The 17,832-nt window shown below is 38.0% G+C and overlaps 1 protein-coding gene across 1 annotated transcript in view; it reads left to right on the forward strand.

Annotated features, from left to right (window-relative positions):
* LOC116268674 (histone deacetylase 5-like) overlaps positions 1–17,832 on the forward strand; it is a 194,852-nt gene that overhangs the window by 12,139 nt on the left and 164,881 nt on the right. Inside the window, exon 3 of the mRNA XM_031665859.1 lies at positions 16,088–16,236. Coding sequence (XP_031521719.1) covers positions 16,088–16,236 — 149 coding nt within the window. The remainder of the gene's footprint in view (positions 1–16,087; positions 16,237–17,832) is intronic.

The following is a 17,832-nucleotide window of genomic DNA, read 5'->3' on the forward strand; positions in this document are numbered from 1 at the left end:
TAATAATTAGAGTTACCATTAAATAGCAAAGTGAATTAAATATCCTCATTCTTCTTAAAAAAAAAATTCAACCTACATTTATGCAAAGAATGCTTCTTAAAGTCATTTTCAAAATTGATAATGCATCAATATGAATTTGGGTAGCTGACATTTTGGCTTCCAGTGAAATAGTTCACACACATAAAACATTGCATATGAATTTTCAATTCAGCAAATGTATTGGAAGTAGTAATTCAACCATCACATCTTCACTTGGAAATATATGCTGTAGAATTTTTCCACACTGTGCTTGCTTTTGATCCATATTATTTTACTGAGCATTGATACTTTCAAACATTTAGAAGTACTTTAGTGCTGATACTTAGGCATTGGGAGGTAATTATTGAGCTCTAAATTACCAGTACACTCAAAGAGGAATTTTAAAAACAGAATCCCAATCAGCTGGTCTGATATGCTCAATTAGTTTTTGGATAGTAGGCAGCTACATTATACATAAAACATTTTTCTCTGTATGATTTTTCATTTTGTTATAGTCTCCTAAAATAGTTATATTTATAAAACTTAAGTTAAAATCTAATATTTGATCAACTACTTCCAACAAAGAAACAATCATCTCATCTCTTGTCAGTTTATAAATGTTACACAGACTTACTATTCTCTGCACTGCAGCTATACCTTTACCAAGAATAAATATATAAAAATTAGTAAGTAGCTAGCAGGACTACTGGGTGTTAAAGGTAGTATTAATTTAAGCTCTGCGCTCATTGCTTAGTGTTTGTTAAAGTCTGAATCATCTTGACTTTTTTGTTCTGCATTCTGTATTTATTGGCTGATTCTGGTACACGATGTGTTCCTACCCTCATCAGTGGAGATTTGACCTTTATTTTTCATGATTTTGAAGCCTAAAGTACTCCATCTAGGTTGGAATTAGTAGCGGTTCTTACCATCCAAATACTATTTGGCTATGGGGGTGTTAGAGAAATGGAAATATACATTTCTGTTGCCCATAGGACAATCTTAATGAATGCAACAAGTAAAATTGTCATACAAATTTGCACTTTCTTATTTTCTGTACCCATCACTGCCATAGCAATAGACTTAGTTTATGTGAAATTTAAAAAAGAAAGAAAGAAAGAAAGAAAGAAAGAAAGAAAGAAAGAGAAAGAATGTTTAGCCAGGCGCAGTGGCTCACGCCTGTAATCCCAGCACTTTAGGAGGCTGAGATGGGTGGATCACTTGAAGTCAGGAGTTTAAGATCAGCCTGCCCAACATGGCAAAACTCTGTCTCTACTAAAAATACAAAAATTAGCCAGGCTTTGTGGCATGCACCTGCAATCCCAGCTCCTCAGGTGGCTGAGGCAGGACAATCGCTTGAACCCAGGAGGCGGAGGTTGTAGTGAGCTGAGATCGTGCCACTGTACTCCAGCCTGGGTGACAGAGCGAGACTCCATCTAAAAATAATAATAATAATAATAATAAATAAATTTTTAAAACCAACAAAAAATAAATGTTTAAATTGGTTCCAGTGATTTGCTTACTGCCTGCGCTTTATTTGCCTAGGGAGGGTTTCACTACGTATATAAAGAATACAAAAATAAATCTGACATTTTGATAAATTTGCCCAGAAAATGTGAATTTCAACAGTTGTGAAAATAGACTAGTCTAAAATGATCAGATTCTTTTTCTTCAAATCCAGTTTTGCATATAAATGAATCCATAGATTTTCTTTCCTGGATACCACATGGCTGTATTTGGCAATTAAATATTCTCTTGTACTTCCACATGTGATCACAATGGAAAACATCATTTCTTCCCTTTAAACTAAGGAGAAACATCTATAACACCAATCTAAACAACAACAAGAAAGTAGGAATGTGAGTATTCAGTCCTTGAAACATCAATCGTCACTTTTGGTGACATTAAAATACTGCCAAAGTTCTATTATTAGTCATGTTCATGCCTGAAGGGAAAGTAAAACTTGAGAAAAAATGTTACAAATCAGTTCATTAAAATAAAATCTATATCACCATTAAGTTGAGTGAAATCCACAGAAAAGTACTATAGGATATATTTGCTTAGATTCACTGTTTGGTCTTTGTAACTTAAAATATAAAGCAAAGAGTTTTTCCATATTATTAAGTAGAAAAAAATCTAAATTGTATTGCATAATACGGCATTTGTGGGTTTTGCTACAACAATCTAAGATGCTCATACGTTTAAAAAGGTTAGATATGAATATCATATTCACTTCAAAGTTTGAGAAACAGATTTGTTTTCATAAAATAAAAAACATTTTCTATTTTTACTGCCATTAAATGAGAAAATAAGAAATTAAACCACTAAATTCTTTCTTGCATATGTTTTCTGATAGTTATATTTTGTCAGACTAGTAGATTTTCAAGTTCTTTGAAAAACAGTAAATTAATTATTTTTAAAAACTTGTTGAGAAATACTTATTGAAGAGAGACATGTTCTTGAGCCAAGGAGAAACTTGGTTCAAGTATAATACACAACACATCTTTATGTCAGAAAAATACTACACAAATTGCCTGTCAGGAGACTCAGAATTCAGTGTGAAAAGCAGATACTGTAAGAATAGTAATCTTATTTTAAAACATTTTCACAGTTTCATCAAATCAATGATTCTATTCATTATAAAGCACAAAATATCTTATGTGTTTTAAGAAAGAAGGGGCTCCCAAGTCTCAACAGCAACCTTCTCCCAAAACCTGGCCTGCAAAATCTGGGGCCCTTGAGAGAAGGAAACTTTTCCAGCAAAGGCCAGAGTACAGGAATGGCCAGAGGGAGAGGAAAAGAGCCAGGGTAGTAGCTATTCATAGATCTGTTTTATCATTCTTTACTGGCCACTGTATGTCAGGTACTATGTAAATCTAGCAGATAAAATGGTGAGCAAAAAGTAGATGCTTTGGGGAATGGGGAGGAGGACATTAATCTTATAATAAACATAATAACAACAAATGTATTAAATAATCACACCAAGAGGTGTATCATTACAAGTAGAGATGAGTTCTCAGAAATCGGGGTTGGCAGATATCTAAGAGCATATTATAGAGTGTCTTAGTCCATTTGTACTGCTGTAACAAAATACCACAGATGCAGTAATGTGTAACAAGCAGAATGTATTTACTCACAGTTCTGGAGGCTGGGGTCAAGTCCAGGATCAAGGTGCCAGCAGATTTGATTGTCTCGTGAGGTCTTTCTCTGCTTCCAAAATGGCACCTTGTTGCTGTGGCCACCTGAGGGGAGGGACAGTGTGTCCTTACGGGGTGGAAGGTGAAAGGGCAAGCCCACCAAAGGCTTCATGAAGACTATTTTATAATGGCCTTATCCAATTTATGATAGGAAATGCTTGCATGACCTCATCACTGCTTAAAGGCCCTACCATTTAATAGTATCATATTGATCCTTAAGTTTCAACATCTGAATTTTGGAGGAAACACATTGAAACCAGAACACAGAGGAACTTGATGGTGACTGATAGAGGCTCAGGAATGGTTTCTCTGGTGAAATGATGTTGGAGCTGAAATGTGTGGTTAAGGAGGCATTATCCAGGCAAAGGGAGGGAGTGGGTAAGTGGAAGACATCCCACATAGAACTAGGAGCATAGGCAGAGCACTGTGGCAGAAGGAATGAAAAGGCCAGTGTAGCTGGGGCGGAGAAAGTAAGATGGATGGTGCTACAAAGTAAAATTGATGTAGTGGTAAAAGGAAAATCAGCTGTTTTTCTGTATATTCACAATTAACATAGAACACTTCAGACACCATATGTATGTGTTTTTTTCCTACAGCCAGCAATTCTCCAATTATCTGCAGACACTGACTGGGTGTCCTTCAGTTTAACTCAATTCTGACACTCTCTTCCTGGAGATAGAATCAGATCTCACAAGTTAAGGGCTCAGCCCCACCAGACTGTCCCCACTTCAGATGCCAGTTGCACGTCCAGGTTGTCATCTGTGCCTCTGCCCAGTTGGCTATAAATCAGATGTTGTTACAACCCCCTCTTTGGGTCTGATTATGCTAAGATAACTTCCAGAACTCAGGAAATCAGTTTACCTACTAGATTACTGTTTTACTATGAAAGACACAACTCAGAAACAGCCAGATGGAAGAGATGCATGGGACAAGGTATGGAGGAGGGGCACAAAGCTTTCATTGCCTCTCCAAGTGTGCCACTCTTGCAGTTTCTCCACATGTTCACCAGCCTGGAAACTCTCTGAAACTTATCTTTTCATTGTTTATGAAGGTTCTATCACATGGACAAGATTGATCAAATTATTGGTCCTTGATAATCAACTCTACCTGCAGCCTCTCTCTCCTCCCCAGAGGTTAGGGTGTGGGGATCAATATTTCAATCTTCTAATCATGCTGTTGGTTCCTGTGGAAACCAGCCACCATCCTGAGGCTATTCAGGACCCCCCAGCCCCCAGTCATCTCATTAACATACAAAAAGACACCTTTCACTTCAAAGAGTCCAAGGGTTTTTGTTTGTTTGTTTGTTTCTTTGTTTGTTTGAGACAGAGTCTCACTCCTGTCGCCAGGCTGGGGTGCAATGGGGCGATCACGGCTCACTGCAACCTCCGCCTCCCAGGTTCAAGCGATTCTCCTGCCTTAGACTCCTGAGTAGCTGGGATTACAGGCACCTGCCACCACGCCTGGCTCATTTGTGTATTTTTAGTAGAGATGAGGTTTCACCATGTTGGCCAGGCTGACCTTGAACTCTTGACCTCAGGAGATCTGCCCACCTCAGCCTCCCAAATTGCTGGGATTACAGGTGTGAGCCACAGCGCCCCACCACATATTTCCTTTTTATATCATAGGTGAACAGAGACCAGATCAGGCAGTTGACTAGTCTTAAATGACTGTTCTTATGTGCCAGATTGTCTGGAATAGAATCCCAGCACTGTCACTTGCTAGATATGAACCTTAGGCAAGTTATTTCATCTTTCTGTGCCTCAGTATCTTCATTTGTGAAATGGGGATAATAATATTATCTGCCTAACACAAGTTGTTAGGATTAAATGGGCAATAAAATATTAGATTTTATTATTTATCATATTATTTGTATTTTGTTATTTATTATATATTCTGCTATAATATTATAATATAATACTTTTATTTGTCATTTTGTTTTGTTTTTTTTAAGACTTAATATGTTTTTTATTCTGATGGAAATAACCCAATAGAAGAAAACACAGGTTATCAGAGAGAGAGAGAGGAAAGCGGTGAGTGAGATGTCCTTGAATAGGTGAGAGGGACTAAGATTAAGTGCACACGTCAAAATTGTTCTCACATAGGATCAAGGATGGTGGGGTAGGTGAGTAGAATTTCTGGTGGAAGAATGTAGACATTGTATTCGAACTGCTGCTATTATCTGGTGAAATAAGAAGAAAAGCCATCAGCAAACAGTAAGGAATGAGCAGGGTAGGAGATTGGAAGAAAGAAAGGAAAGGAAGGTAGAAATGCTCATCTGAAAGGATAGGAGAGTTCATTGTTAAGGAATATAGTATGATTGCTGGGCATCACGTAATGTTTATTTAAGGTTTGTGATCATGAATTTAGGCGACAAGTCATTTGGCTTTTGGGTACGCTTAAGTGCAGGAACAGAGCAGGTGTGACTTGTGTTTAATCAGGATGATAATTTTACCACAGGAGTATGTTGGAGGGAGAAAGGGACAAAGTGATTGAAAGTATGTCCGTGCCTCCCCAAAATTCATATGTTGAAGCCCTAATGTCCAGTGTGGCTGTATTTCAATACAGGCCTATGAGGAGATGATAAGGATCACATGCAGTCTTAAGGTCCCCAGTCAAATAGGCTGGTACCCTTGTAAGAAGTGGAAGAGGCCAGGCACAGTGGTTCACACCTGTAATCTCAGCAATTTGGAGGCTAAGGCAGGTGATCACTTGAGCTCAGGAGTTTGAGACCAGCCTGGGCAACAGGGCAAAACCCCATCTTCACTAAAAATAGTAATTAGCCAGGTGTGGTGGTGTGTGCCTGTAGCCCCAGCTGCTCTGGAGGCTGAGGTGGGAGGATGACTTTAGCCCAGGGGTTGAGACTGCAGTGAACTGATATGGCACCACTGCACTCCGGCCCAGTGACAGGGCAAGACCCTGTAAAGAAAAAAGAAAAAAAGAAGAAGAAGAAGAAAGAAGAAAGAAGAAAGAAGAAGAAGAAGAAGAAGAAGAAGAAGAAGAAGAAGAAGAAGAAGAAGAAGAAGAAGAAATAAAGAAGACTACCTAATTTACAGGGAAGAAAGTGCTGATGGAGAAGAAGAAGATGAAGAAGACGAGGAAGAAGAAGAAGAGGATGAAGAAGAAGAAGAAGAAGAGGAAGAGGAAGAGGATGAGGATGAAGAAGAAGAAGAAGAAGAAGAAGAAGAAGAAGAAGAAGAAGAAGAAGAAATAAAGAAGAAGAAGAAGAAGAAGAAGAAGAAGAAGAAGAAGGAAGAAGAAGAAGAAGAAGAAGAAGAAACACCAGAGCCCACTTTGTGAGTGCTCACACGTAAGGCACCTGAGGGTGGCAGAGGGAAGACGGCTGTCTGTAAGCCACAAAGAGAGCTCTCACCAGAGAACAAACCCTGCTGGAGCTGATCTGGGACTTCCAGCATCCAGAACTGTGAGAGATGCATGTCTGTGTGAAAGCCACCTAACCTATGGTCATGAGTTATGGCAACCTGAGCAGAATACACAAAGGGAGTATGCTGGCTGGAGAAAGAGACAAGATGACTAAGTGTATATGTGAGAAAGTAAATTTAATGATGGGTCTGAAGTTTAACCCAGATAAGAAGGAAAGCAAACATGGTGGTGGGGGTGATTGATGGATAAGCAAACATGAATAAGATGAATGGATTGGAAGTCCTGGTTCAGATGAAGCTATAACTGGAGTGATAGGATAGTAGGAGAGTAGGATGCCTGACATTGAAATCATGAAAGTGGTATTGGTAATGATAGGGTCTAGGAATATGACTGTAAACAAAAACTAATGTATTGAAAGCAAAGAGCCAGAGAACTCAGAAATCAGGATATTGAATGGATTGTCTGTGTGGATGTTGAATCACACAGTGAGAGCTCTCTTTGTGGCTTGCAGACAGCCATCTTCCATCTGCCACCCTCATGTGCCTTTCGTCTGAGCACTCACAAAGTGAGCTCTGTGTCTTCTCCACTCTGTGGATGTTAGAATAATTACTGGAGGAGTAATTCAAAAGGCAGGAATTCAAAAGGCAACATATTCAAGGAATGCATTCAGATATAACTGCATACATTTGAGTGATATTTAAAAACAAAATCAACAGGAATTTGTCATGAAATAAAAGAGGATGGAGAAAGGATAGGGAGAAGGTGCCATTAAAGACAACTCATTGGTCTCTGACTTGAGCCACTGGATCAATCATGGTTCCATTTCTAAGTTAGAGAAGTCTGGCAGAAGGTCAGAAGTTTGATCTCGGTATAGAGTTTTAAATGACTTTGATGCATCCAAGTGATATTGAGTAGATGGACTAATATATATTGGGCTGGTTCCCAGAGAAGAGTCCATCTTTGGAAATAGAAATCTGTGAAATATATGAGATGAGTGATGGCTGAATTCATAAGTCTGGTGGCCTTGCCTAGGAGGTGTGGAGAAGCAGAGGAAAAGACAAAGACTTGGACTTGAGTAATTTCAGTATTTAAAAATGAGAAGACTTAGTATGAGCCTCCAAGGGAGATTGATTAGGAAGGGAAAAGATAGAGGAAAACCAGGAGAGCATGAAGTTACAGAAGCCAAGAATAGTCTTGTGAAAAGGAAGATGCAGCCAATAGTTTTGAAAGTTTAGGGCCAGAAGGCTGAGATGAAAAAAGATGACCTTGGATTTAGTAGCATGACGGCCACTGGTAACTTTTGTAAGAACTTCTTTAGTGGACTAATGAGGTTGGAGGAGAAATTAGAGGTTGATAACTGAAGGAGACATGAGGAAAAGGAGAAAGTAGGACAGATCACCTTTTGAAGAATGTTGACTATTAAATGGAGAAGAAGAAAAGCGTGGGAACCGGAGGGATTGATAGGATTAAGGACAAAGATTTTATATATACATATAAATTATAAAAAATATATATTTGTATATAATTATAAAAATATATAATTATTAAAATTATATAGATATATATAAAATCTTCACATACACATATATACATACATATAAACAAATACACACATATATGTAATAATATTGCTGAATAATAAAAATATGTAATATTAATACTATATATCATATATTATATAGTTTATATTTATATAATGTATATAATATTATATTTATATAATATACATTTTTAATAGCAGATGCTTGAACCTATTTGAATCTCAATACAATGTCTACAATTTGGAGGGGAATTATACAAACAACAAAGTCATGGAAAAGCTCTATGTATGACGGTGAAAAGCAGAAGCTGGTGAGGTCCAATTGCAGGCAGTGAGACAGATTTTAGAAGGACTAACACCTTCTCTAGTGTAACAGAGAATAAAGGAACCCGGACTGCATTAGGACTCAGAGTCGGGCATCTCACTGCGTTCTGTCTTCTCTTTTTCTGAGTGATACAGTTCTTTTTTACAAGAAAGTATTGTGGGGATAGGTGCAGGACTTGTGTTCGTGCCAGCAGTGAAGAACAAGGACATAATCCTTCTGCTCTGCTACAGTATAGTGGTTTGTGGGAGGTGTGAGAGAGGAAACAGCTACCACTTGAGCAGATCAGGGAGTAGCCAACCTTGGAGGCTCTCAGCTAAGGAGTGGGGCACCTTAGAAAATATATGGAAAATGTAGAGGAGTTTGATATTCCTGAGAGCACAATGGAAGGTTTGGGTGGATCATGATGACTGAGAAAAAGTTTGTTGATTTTGGCGAGAAGAAGATCATTTTCAACCTAAGATTAAGCAGTTTCAGAAAGAGTTTAGCAGAATGATGGAGGTTCCCGCAAAGGATTATAAAGTGAAAAGCAGATACTTCGTTCAAGGAATTTAGCTGTAAATGAAAGAAGTGAAAGGAGGAAGACAGAATTCAAGTCTGGGTTTTTTGTTTTGTTTTGTTTTGTTTTTTATAATCCAGCTAATTACCTATGAGATTTCATTTCCATTTTGTTTCTTAACATAAACTCTAGGGTCAGATTGACTTTCTTCCATAATACTAAAATCGTTTCTTCTTTGTTTTCATGCTTTAACCCCTGCCTAGGATGCCTTAAATTTTTTTTTCTTCCTTTGTAAACACAACTTTTCTGGTAAGACCCATTAACACCTACCTCTCAATATTCCCTGTTATATATATTTTTTCACTATTAGATAATTCATTTTTTGTTGTAAAACTATTTGAAAACTACATGAAATTTAGCCGGGTGCAGCAGTGCACACCTGTAATCCCAGCACTTTGGGAGTACAAGGTGGGTGGAATGCTTGAGCCCACGAGTTTGAGACAAGCCTGGGCAGCATAGTGAGACCTCGTCTCAAAACAAAAACTGTATATATATATATATGAAATTATAAATTAAAAATAAAATAACCCATATTAAACCTTTCCTTCGTATGTATTATACTATGTATATTATTAATCCTAACACTCAAAAATTAACATTATAAAGTATTCTCGGTTCCACTAAGTATTTAAAACAAAATGTTAATGACTATCTAATAGCCCATGGTATAAATGTATCATAAGTCATTAACCAATCACCTAACGTTAGCTCACTAAAGTAATTTGGTTTTCCCTATTATAAATAAGACACTATCTTTTAGAAAATGTTTGTGTGGAATCGTCAGCTTTAACCCTAATCGTAAAGGATCAAGGATAGGAAAATGTTGAGCTTATCAAATACCTCTTAGGTGGGAAAAGATAATTATTTTGTTTCCCAAAGCAAATACAAAAAGAAATTTGGCATTAGAAGATGAAATTAGGTAATTTTTAAGTTACCAAATCAAGATGCTGTTTGCAGAAATATTTGGTCCACAGTAGATGATTCATTTTTAAAAAATACGCTTTATCTGACACAGTGCAAAAGTTAAAATGATTTTTATTTTATTTTACGGTTAAGCTTTTATACAACATGGCTAAAATGGCACAGAATCAATATTGCAATGAAAAACCTCTGTTTGTTGAGTCTGCTGTCTGCCAATAGGTTTCTAGGGGCATCTGATCATTATTTAAGCTTAAACTCAATTATTCAGAAAATGCCCTGTAGCCCTAGCATCAGTATAACATAGCAGCAAGAACTTACTAAACTGCTTAGAATTGGGTGAAGAGTTTCATTTCCCAACTTTCAGGGTGAAATGTTCAAGGCATCTGAGGAGGGATAGTGTACCACATTAAACATGCACAGTGCATATGAAACCTGTTCTGTTAATGGGCACAATAGTATTACATTTAACTCTGGGAATATTTCCACAAGGAAGCAACGGGCTGCATTTAGATTATACAAAGGAGACTGTGCCTAAATTCCTTTTCTTCTAAGTCATTCCCTTCCCATTTGAAATACCTTCACATCCACTTTCAGGACAGGTAGCTTAATTTCTATCATGTGCGGCTTTTCAGAGCATTAGCTTTGTTTCAAGTTCCAGTGATTGAGCTATGCTTGATGTGCTTGGAAAAGCCTGCAAAGACCCACATTCATTCAGGAAACTACAGTTGAACTAGATCCATATGTGGCTAGAAAATATGTAGCTTTCTGATTGGAGGTAGTTCCTGGCTTCCAGCATTATCACAGATGATTTTTGTCCTTTGATGTGCTGCTAAATAGAAAGTAATGTTAGAAACAAAATGCGGGGATTTTTTTTTTCTTAGTTACCATTGTCTGAGAGCTTACTGCCTCCAGCATTGTCTTGTGCTGTGTTAAGCACTTTATATGTATTGACTAATTGAATGCTAACAATAATCCTATGAGGAAGGAGTATTATCTCCATTTTTCTTAGGTCTTGGATCAGTGAATGAACTTGCCCATGTTTGAATAGTTTGCAAGTGGAACTGCTGGTTTACAAGGTCTCCAACGCTAAGGCAACAAAATAAGGTGTTAATGCACTAAATGTCGATGATGTCCTTGCTTATGCTACCACCTAAAAGAATGGGATAAAGTAGAGGAGGATTTGTCCAAAGCTTGCTTCCTTTTAATCTCTGTTTAAAAGTATATTTAAAGCCTAACAATTTCTCCAAATCCTGTGGTTATACCAGTCTATAGGTACCAAATTTTGGTGTACAACTCAGGCAAATTATTGGCAGTCATTCTTTCTTGGTATAATTTATCTTGATAGGTGGAACTTATTTAAAAAATTCCTAAAACATTTATAATTTCACTTCTGGCTTCACCTTTTCTTTCTATCCTTTTATCCAAATAGAACTCTTTCTTTAAACAATTTGCAAAGAAAATCATTTCTCTATGAAGTTAATGCTTCTCAAATTATTATTTGGTAAGGGGCAAGGTTTTGTTTACTTACATTTCATTTCCTTTCTGTTGTGAAGAAATACTTTTACAAGATGCAATAAATGCAGATTACTAAAAGTGAGATACAAAAGACATAGAACATAAAAACCCCAGTTATTTTTTATTAGATTCAACAGATCATGTCTGGCCTTGTCCTCAGGCGCAGGCTGGAATCCTTCAGTAACACACCTCTGTAAGAGTTAGAGGACTTCTACTCTCCCAGGGCACTGCCCTGAGAAACCTCCTTGAATTAAGCTTTGATGGTTACCACACAAGGAATCAACTGAACTAGTTCTGCTGAGACTGTTTTTTTTTTTTTTTTTTTTTTTTTTTTGCCTTTCCCGCTTTAGGATTTTCAAACTTTGTGTAAAAATAAATCACCCTGGGTAGCAGAAGTTATGCACTGCCAGGTTAGAAGCCATATTCAATACATACATAGATTTCTCTTAGCCTGACTGGGGGTTTTTAAGTGAATTATTGTCAATATTTAAGATAGAAAAATTGCATCTAAGTATACAATATTTAGGGCTACTAATAAATATCATGCTATCATTTCCTTAAGAAAAAAATTGTTTGGAACTGCGTAGCCACCTTTTAGCTGGGACACAAACACTCCAGTCAACCGTAGCTCCAACCAGAGAGCCTGTCCCTCATCCCCAGTTACCTGACATTATGTCTATGCCACCATTGTGGCTTCTGGAGTCATTTGAACACATGGCTACTTCCTTAGCCCTAATCTGTACCCCTTGTGTATTTGAGTCTTTCCAAGTATTTTTTTTTTTTGGTTCTTTGTCCCTGTCTGTGGACTCATGAATACTACTTGATTCCAATATGTATAAGACAATTACTCCCTTTAACACCAAGGAAATCCTGTCCTCTCCTCTCCTTTCCCTTTTCTTTTCCCCCTTTTTTTTTTTTTTTTTTTTTCCTTTTCTTTTTTCTTTCTTTGCTTTCATGTCTCACTGTGTTACCCAGACTGGCCTCAAACCTCTGGGCTCAAGTGATCCTCCCACCTCAGCTTTCTGAGTAGCTGGGCCTGTACGCACACACCACCAAAAGCCAGCTCAAGAATTTTTTTTGTTTTTTACAACCTAGTAAACATTTAAATTATTCCTGATTCAAATCCAAGAAGGCATTTTAAAAGAGAATGTTGCTGTGATTGCTCTCCGTGTGAACAATAAAAGGACAAAGGAAAACTGAAGGCCACTAGGTGCTTGCCCCAGAGGCTGGCAGAAGCACAGAGACTTCCGGATAAGAGGGCACTCAGGAAGCATCTTGATATTCTTGCAAAATCCTGAGTTGGTCATGGATTTTTATCATTTTAATTTATGTTCTTAACTCACAGTGGAATAAAGAAATGGTGTAAACAATGGTTTTGAAATGTTATACCCATCTCTCAGCTGCTCAGAATCTGTTTCAAAGACAGTGAACAATTAAAAGGGTGGGTTACTCAGAATCAGTGCCCACATATTTTTCACTTAACAGAATGAATCATGGCCACTCAAAGGCAGCAGGCTTTCCATGTACCCCAGCCTGCCACATGTGTAGGATGAACCCAACATTCTCATGAACAACGGTTTCTCAAAAACTTGGCTTTTAATAGGTAGCAATTTCGTGTGTGTGTGTGTGTGTGTGTGTGTGTATGTGTGTGTGGTTTTGTATAGACTCATAAATTATATGATATTCCTTGACTCTTTATTTTGCCAATGATATTATATAATTATCTTTTTTTGGAATCATTAAATAAAATTGCAGTCCTTTCTTTTGGTGTATTAAGGAGTGGTAAGGTGAGAATGAAGCAAAGGAATGGGAAGAACTATGAAGAGTTTTTCCTGGTTCTGTCACTAACATTTGTGACACTTAAGAAACCAAGGGCAGAATAATGTTTAAAACTAAATATATAACAGCATTGATTCTGTTCAGTAGACAGAATTATTTGGACAGATTCAGGGAAAAGACATTGATTAAAGTTATTTTTGGTTATATACCAAATAAAAAACATGCATCGTAGGATGCGTAGTGGCATTCCTGGATTCTGTGCACTAGAAGCCAGTAGCGCATCTCCCTTACTCAGTCATGACAACAAAAAATGTCTCCAGAAAGCGCCAAACGACCTGTTAGATGCAAAATCACTTTCACTGAGAATTACTGCTCTAGCATAATAGCAAACAAATCACAACACTCAAGAAAAGCTCAACTATTCCAGGTACCACTTGAAACATTTGATTTTAAAAAATATTTTAGCACTTTTAACAGGGTAGGGTTTCAATACCTTGAAAGAAAAAACGTTCTTGCAGGTCTTAGCTAATTTATTTAATTAAAAACTCTTTATACATATATGATTAGAATCTGTTTTTCAAAATATCATTTTATTATTTATTTTACTTTTTGGATTTTGATTTTACTAGCATAAAAATTACTGTGGGTAAACAGCTCACACTTTTCTCAGTTCTTTTTCTACCTTCTCTAATTTCTAGCTGAATTGCCTCTGAAATTCATATATAAAACTGCTTAATAATAGCATTTACATCAATGGTCACTGTAAGAATTGTATTAGTTACTATGGGCAAAAGCTTTGCATGGTGCCTGGATCTTAGTAAATACTCAATAATTGCTAGATGATAATATTATTGTTATTGTCATTATTATTTCTAAATAAAAAGAAAATAACTTTATAGAGTAGGGAAATATACAATAAAACTGAAAACGTGGACTGTTAAATTTTAGTTTTCAATTACTTTCTCTATATATTTTCTGAATTGCATTCTGCTATGACTGAGTAAATAAGATCATGTTTCTGCTATTCATGTTTCCTAAGTTATGTTTAACTCAGCACGCATCCTTTTTATCCCTTATTCTGGATCACCACTAGTAAGAGAGATTGCAACATGTTATTCTTCTTTTAAATGTGAACAGCATTATGTAGTAGCTAAGTTTTCATAAATAGATGTATAACTAGGGCTTTACCGGCCCAACTCTTTAACCTCTTGCAATTCCTCCATGCCTCCACAGAGAGTGCATCTTCCTAATTATTTTAGGAGCCTAGGTAATGCCTAATGTGAATAGTACCATGTGCTTCTGAATGCCCGATCTTTCTCCCTTCCTCCCTTCCTTCCTTCCTTCCTTCCTTCCTTCCTTCCTTCCTTCCTTCCTCTCTCTCATGTACTTTTTGCTCACATACACTTTCTGTGTCCCCTGTTTCTGTCACCCCTCTTGGGTATGGTTTTCCTTCTTGGTTGCTTTCTTGCTTCCTTCCTTCCTTTCCTTCCTTCCCTCCTTCTTTCCTCCCTTCCTCCCTCCTTCCTTTTCTTTTTACTCACATATCACTTTCTGTGTCCTCTGTTTCTGTCGCACCTCTTGAGTCTGGCTTTCTTTCTTTCCTTCCTTTTTTTAATTTCTTACTTTTATTCCCTCCCTCCCTCCCTTCCTTCCTTCCCTCCCTCCTTCCTTCTCTTTTCTTTCTTTGTTATCAGTGAGTTCTGCTGGCCCCTGCTGATGCACATTACCGATATTCTGGGGTCTTCACATTGCCGAGTGCTCAGGATTCTCTGAGGTTTATAGAGAAACAGAAAATGTGCTTCCTTCCCTCTTTTAAGATCATAATCTTTAAAATTGATACAAAAATGTTCTACTTAATTCTCATATTTTTAGAGGGTTTAAAATGTTTTGCCTATTTTATTACTAACAATCTTCTGTGTCTCTCAACCCCTTTCTACCCTATTAAACACACAGGACTCTGGGAGTGTGGGTTGGGAGAGAATCTCAGTAACAGACTCTGTGCTACTTCAGATTGTGCCTCCTCCTCTGATGACTAAATCTTTCTTATGGGCCAAGCTCCTGTGACTCTCACCCTAAAGCGGGATTCTGCCCTATCTCACCGAGTGTGTTTGTTTCTTCACACAGAAAGACATTTTGTGGAATAGCTTCACTTACACTTCTCAACCCCAGTTCTGGATGTATGTTAGGTCCAGACCCTCCTACATATTTATAAAGTGAGTTGAACTTTGGGACGCCTATTTCAAGACTGATAGATTTTAATTCTGGCAATAAAACAAGGCCTCTGTGGACCTATTTCTACTAAAGCTCCCTTCATGCTTTGTACATTAGTTACATCATTGAAACATTTGAAAGTTAAAAGCATACTGTTTTTTAGAATGGCGCATAAAGCAAGGCTTGGTACAGATTCCTAGGTAGGAATCTTTAGGTATTGCCATACTGTAAAATACAATTTAAACCTCACTAGCCCATGTGTACAGCATATCCTTAGAGACTTCTGCCCAGAATCCTGGCTAGATTTTGCCCCCTGCCATGTGGCAAAATAAATTCCTGACCTTGGAAATAAATGGGACACAATATTTCCCATGCTCCCTCAATTGTGTGATAAATATGTTATTTTTTTTCCCCAATTATAGTGATTCTCTCCACAATTAATAATATATCAGCCTCTTCCAGTTTGATAACTTCCTTTCAGTTTAGAAATACTGTCTGTTCAAGATCACCTTATTATTGGACTTAATATCTTTAGGTAATTGCTTAGCCTCTCAGATTCCTCTTTGAAGATGGCATTTAGGCACCTGAGGGAGGGACGGAGACCTGAAGGGGTACCTGGATCCTCATGCTGTCCTCTGAACACTCAGGGTTCCACGGCAACCTCTCTGCACCAACTATTCCTGATCTCCCAGAATTTGAAGCTGAGGTCGGCAGCAGATTAACTCTGATTACTGATTTCTCTGCCAGCTGGAGCTTGGCAGGGCTCCCGGGCTCCAGTAGCCCCCTTTTGGCTCACGTTGGTACTGGGGTTCCCCTGAACCCCTCTGTGGACTCCATTTGGCTCCACCCATAGTTAAACCATTTCACGGGCTCTCCCATGTCGTACCCCTTGGAGGATGGTGAGAACTTGAGGCTTCCAGCTGCACTACACAGGAAGCAAGAGCATCTCAGGAATGCTGTAGTCTAATATTCCGTTAGTTTTTTCACACCACTCTACAGACTTTATTGTATGGTGCCCACAGTTTAGTGTAGAAATAACTTCAAAAAGTCCCAAATATTGACTGAACGTGGCGGTTCACACCTGTAATCCCAGCACTTTGGGAGGCTGAGGCAGACGGATCACCTGAGATCAGGAGTTCAAGACTAGCCTGGCCAACATGGTGAAACCCCATATCTACTAAAAATACAAAAATTAGTTTGGTGTGGTGGCGGGTGCCTGAAATCCCGTCTACTTGGGAGGCTGAAGTGGAAGAATGGCTTGAACTCAGGAAGCAGAGGTTGCAGTGAGCCAAGATCGAGCTACTGCACTCCAGCCTGGATGACAGAGCGAGACTCTGTCTGGAAAAAAAAAAAAAAAAAAAGACCCAAATATCAACCAAAGTGAAGGCTCACTGACTATTTTGTCGATTTTTCTCTCGTTTGCTCACATGTTGCTTTCTGTGTTACTTGTTTCTGTCGCACCTCTTGAGTCCAGCTTTCTCCATTCTCTCAGGACCAGAAGAGGTGGATTTTGGATTTTCCTTCCACTCAATGCGTTCTATATCTTCCCTAATCAACAAACATGCCTGGTTGTCACAGGTAGAAGGGGTCTCTACTCTGAATCATTCAGAGAAGAAATAATCATATTCTTTTGATACTGTCACTAACACAGAACCATGATCCAAGACAGCCAGGTTCAGTTCTTGATGTGAAAAGGAATTTGGGAAAATATCATCCTCACCACAAAATCTGTATTTTTATGTATATTGAAGCAAAATTCTATTTTGATCATCATTTTCTTTACCTTTCTTCTATATCCATCGTAATCTCCCTTTCAGCTCATGTACTATTACTCCTTAATGCGTGCACACACACACACACACACACACACACACACAGAAAGTCTCTCTCTCTCTCTTTCTCCCTATCTCTCTCTCACTGTGAAAAAGTATAAGTTGTTGGAGAGACAAAGGGGAATTTATGTGCATGGAAAGAAAAATGGCAAAGCATATTTTTTCAGAATATAGCAGTTCTATTTTTTTTATTATAATTTAAGTTCTAGGGTACATGTGCACAACGTGCAAGTTTGTTACATATGTATACATGTGCCATGTTGGTGTGCTGCACCCATTAACTCATCATTTACATTAGGTATATCTCCTAATACTATCCCTCCCCCCTCCCTCCCCACAATAGGACCCAGTGTGTGATGCTCCCCTTCCTGTGTCCAAGTGCCTTGCATGGCTTCTCAACTTTAGCAAGCCCTTAGTAGTGGGCCACTGTGCTCAAGGTGGCTCCCTGCTCCACTGTCATTCCTTTCTTTTCCAGCCTCATCTATTATGTCTTGCATTATTTTTCCATTTCCAGAGCCAACTCTATGCCACTGTCCTTCAACTTCCAAATGTGAGGGTAC

Source organism: Papio anubis, chromosome 4, assembly GCF_008728515.1.
Source record: "Papio anubis isolate 15944 chromosome 4, Panubis1.0, whole genome shotgun sequence".
NCBI lineage: Eukaryota > Metazoa > Chordata > Mammalia > Primates > Cercopithecidae > Papio > Papio anubis.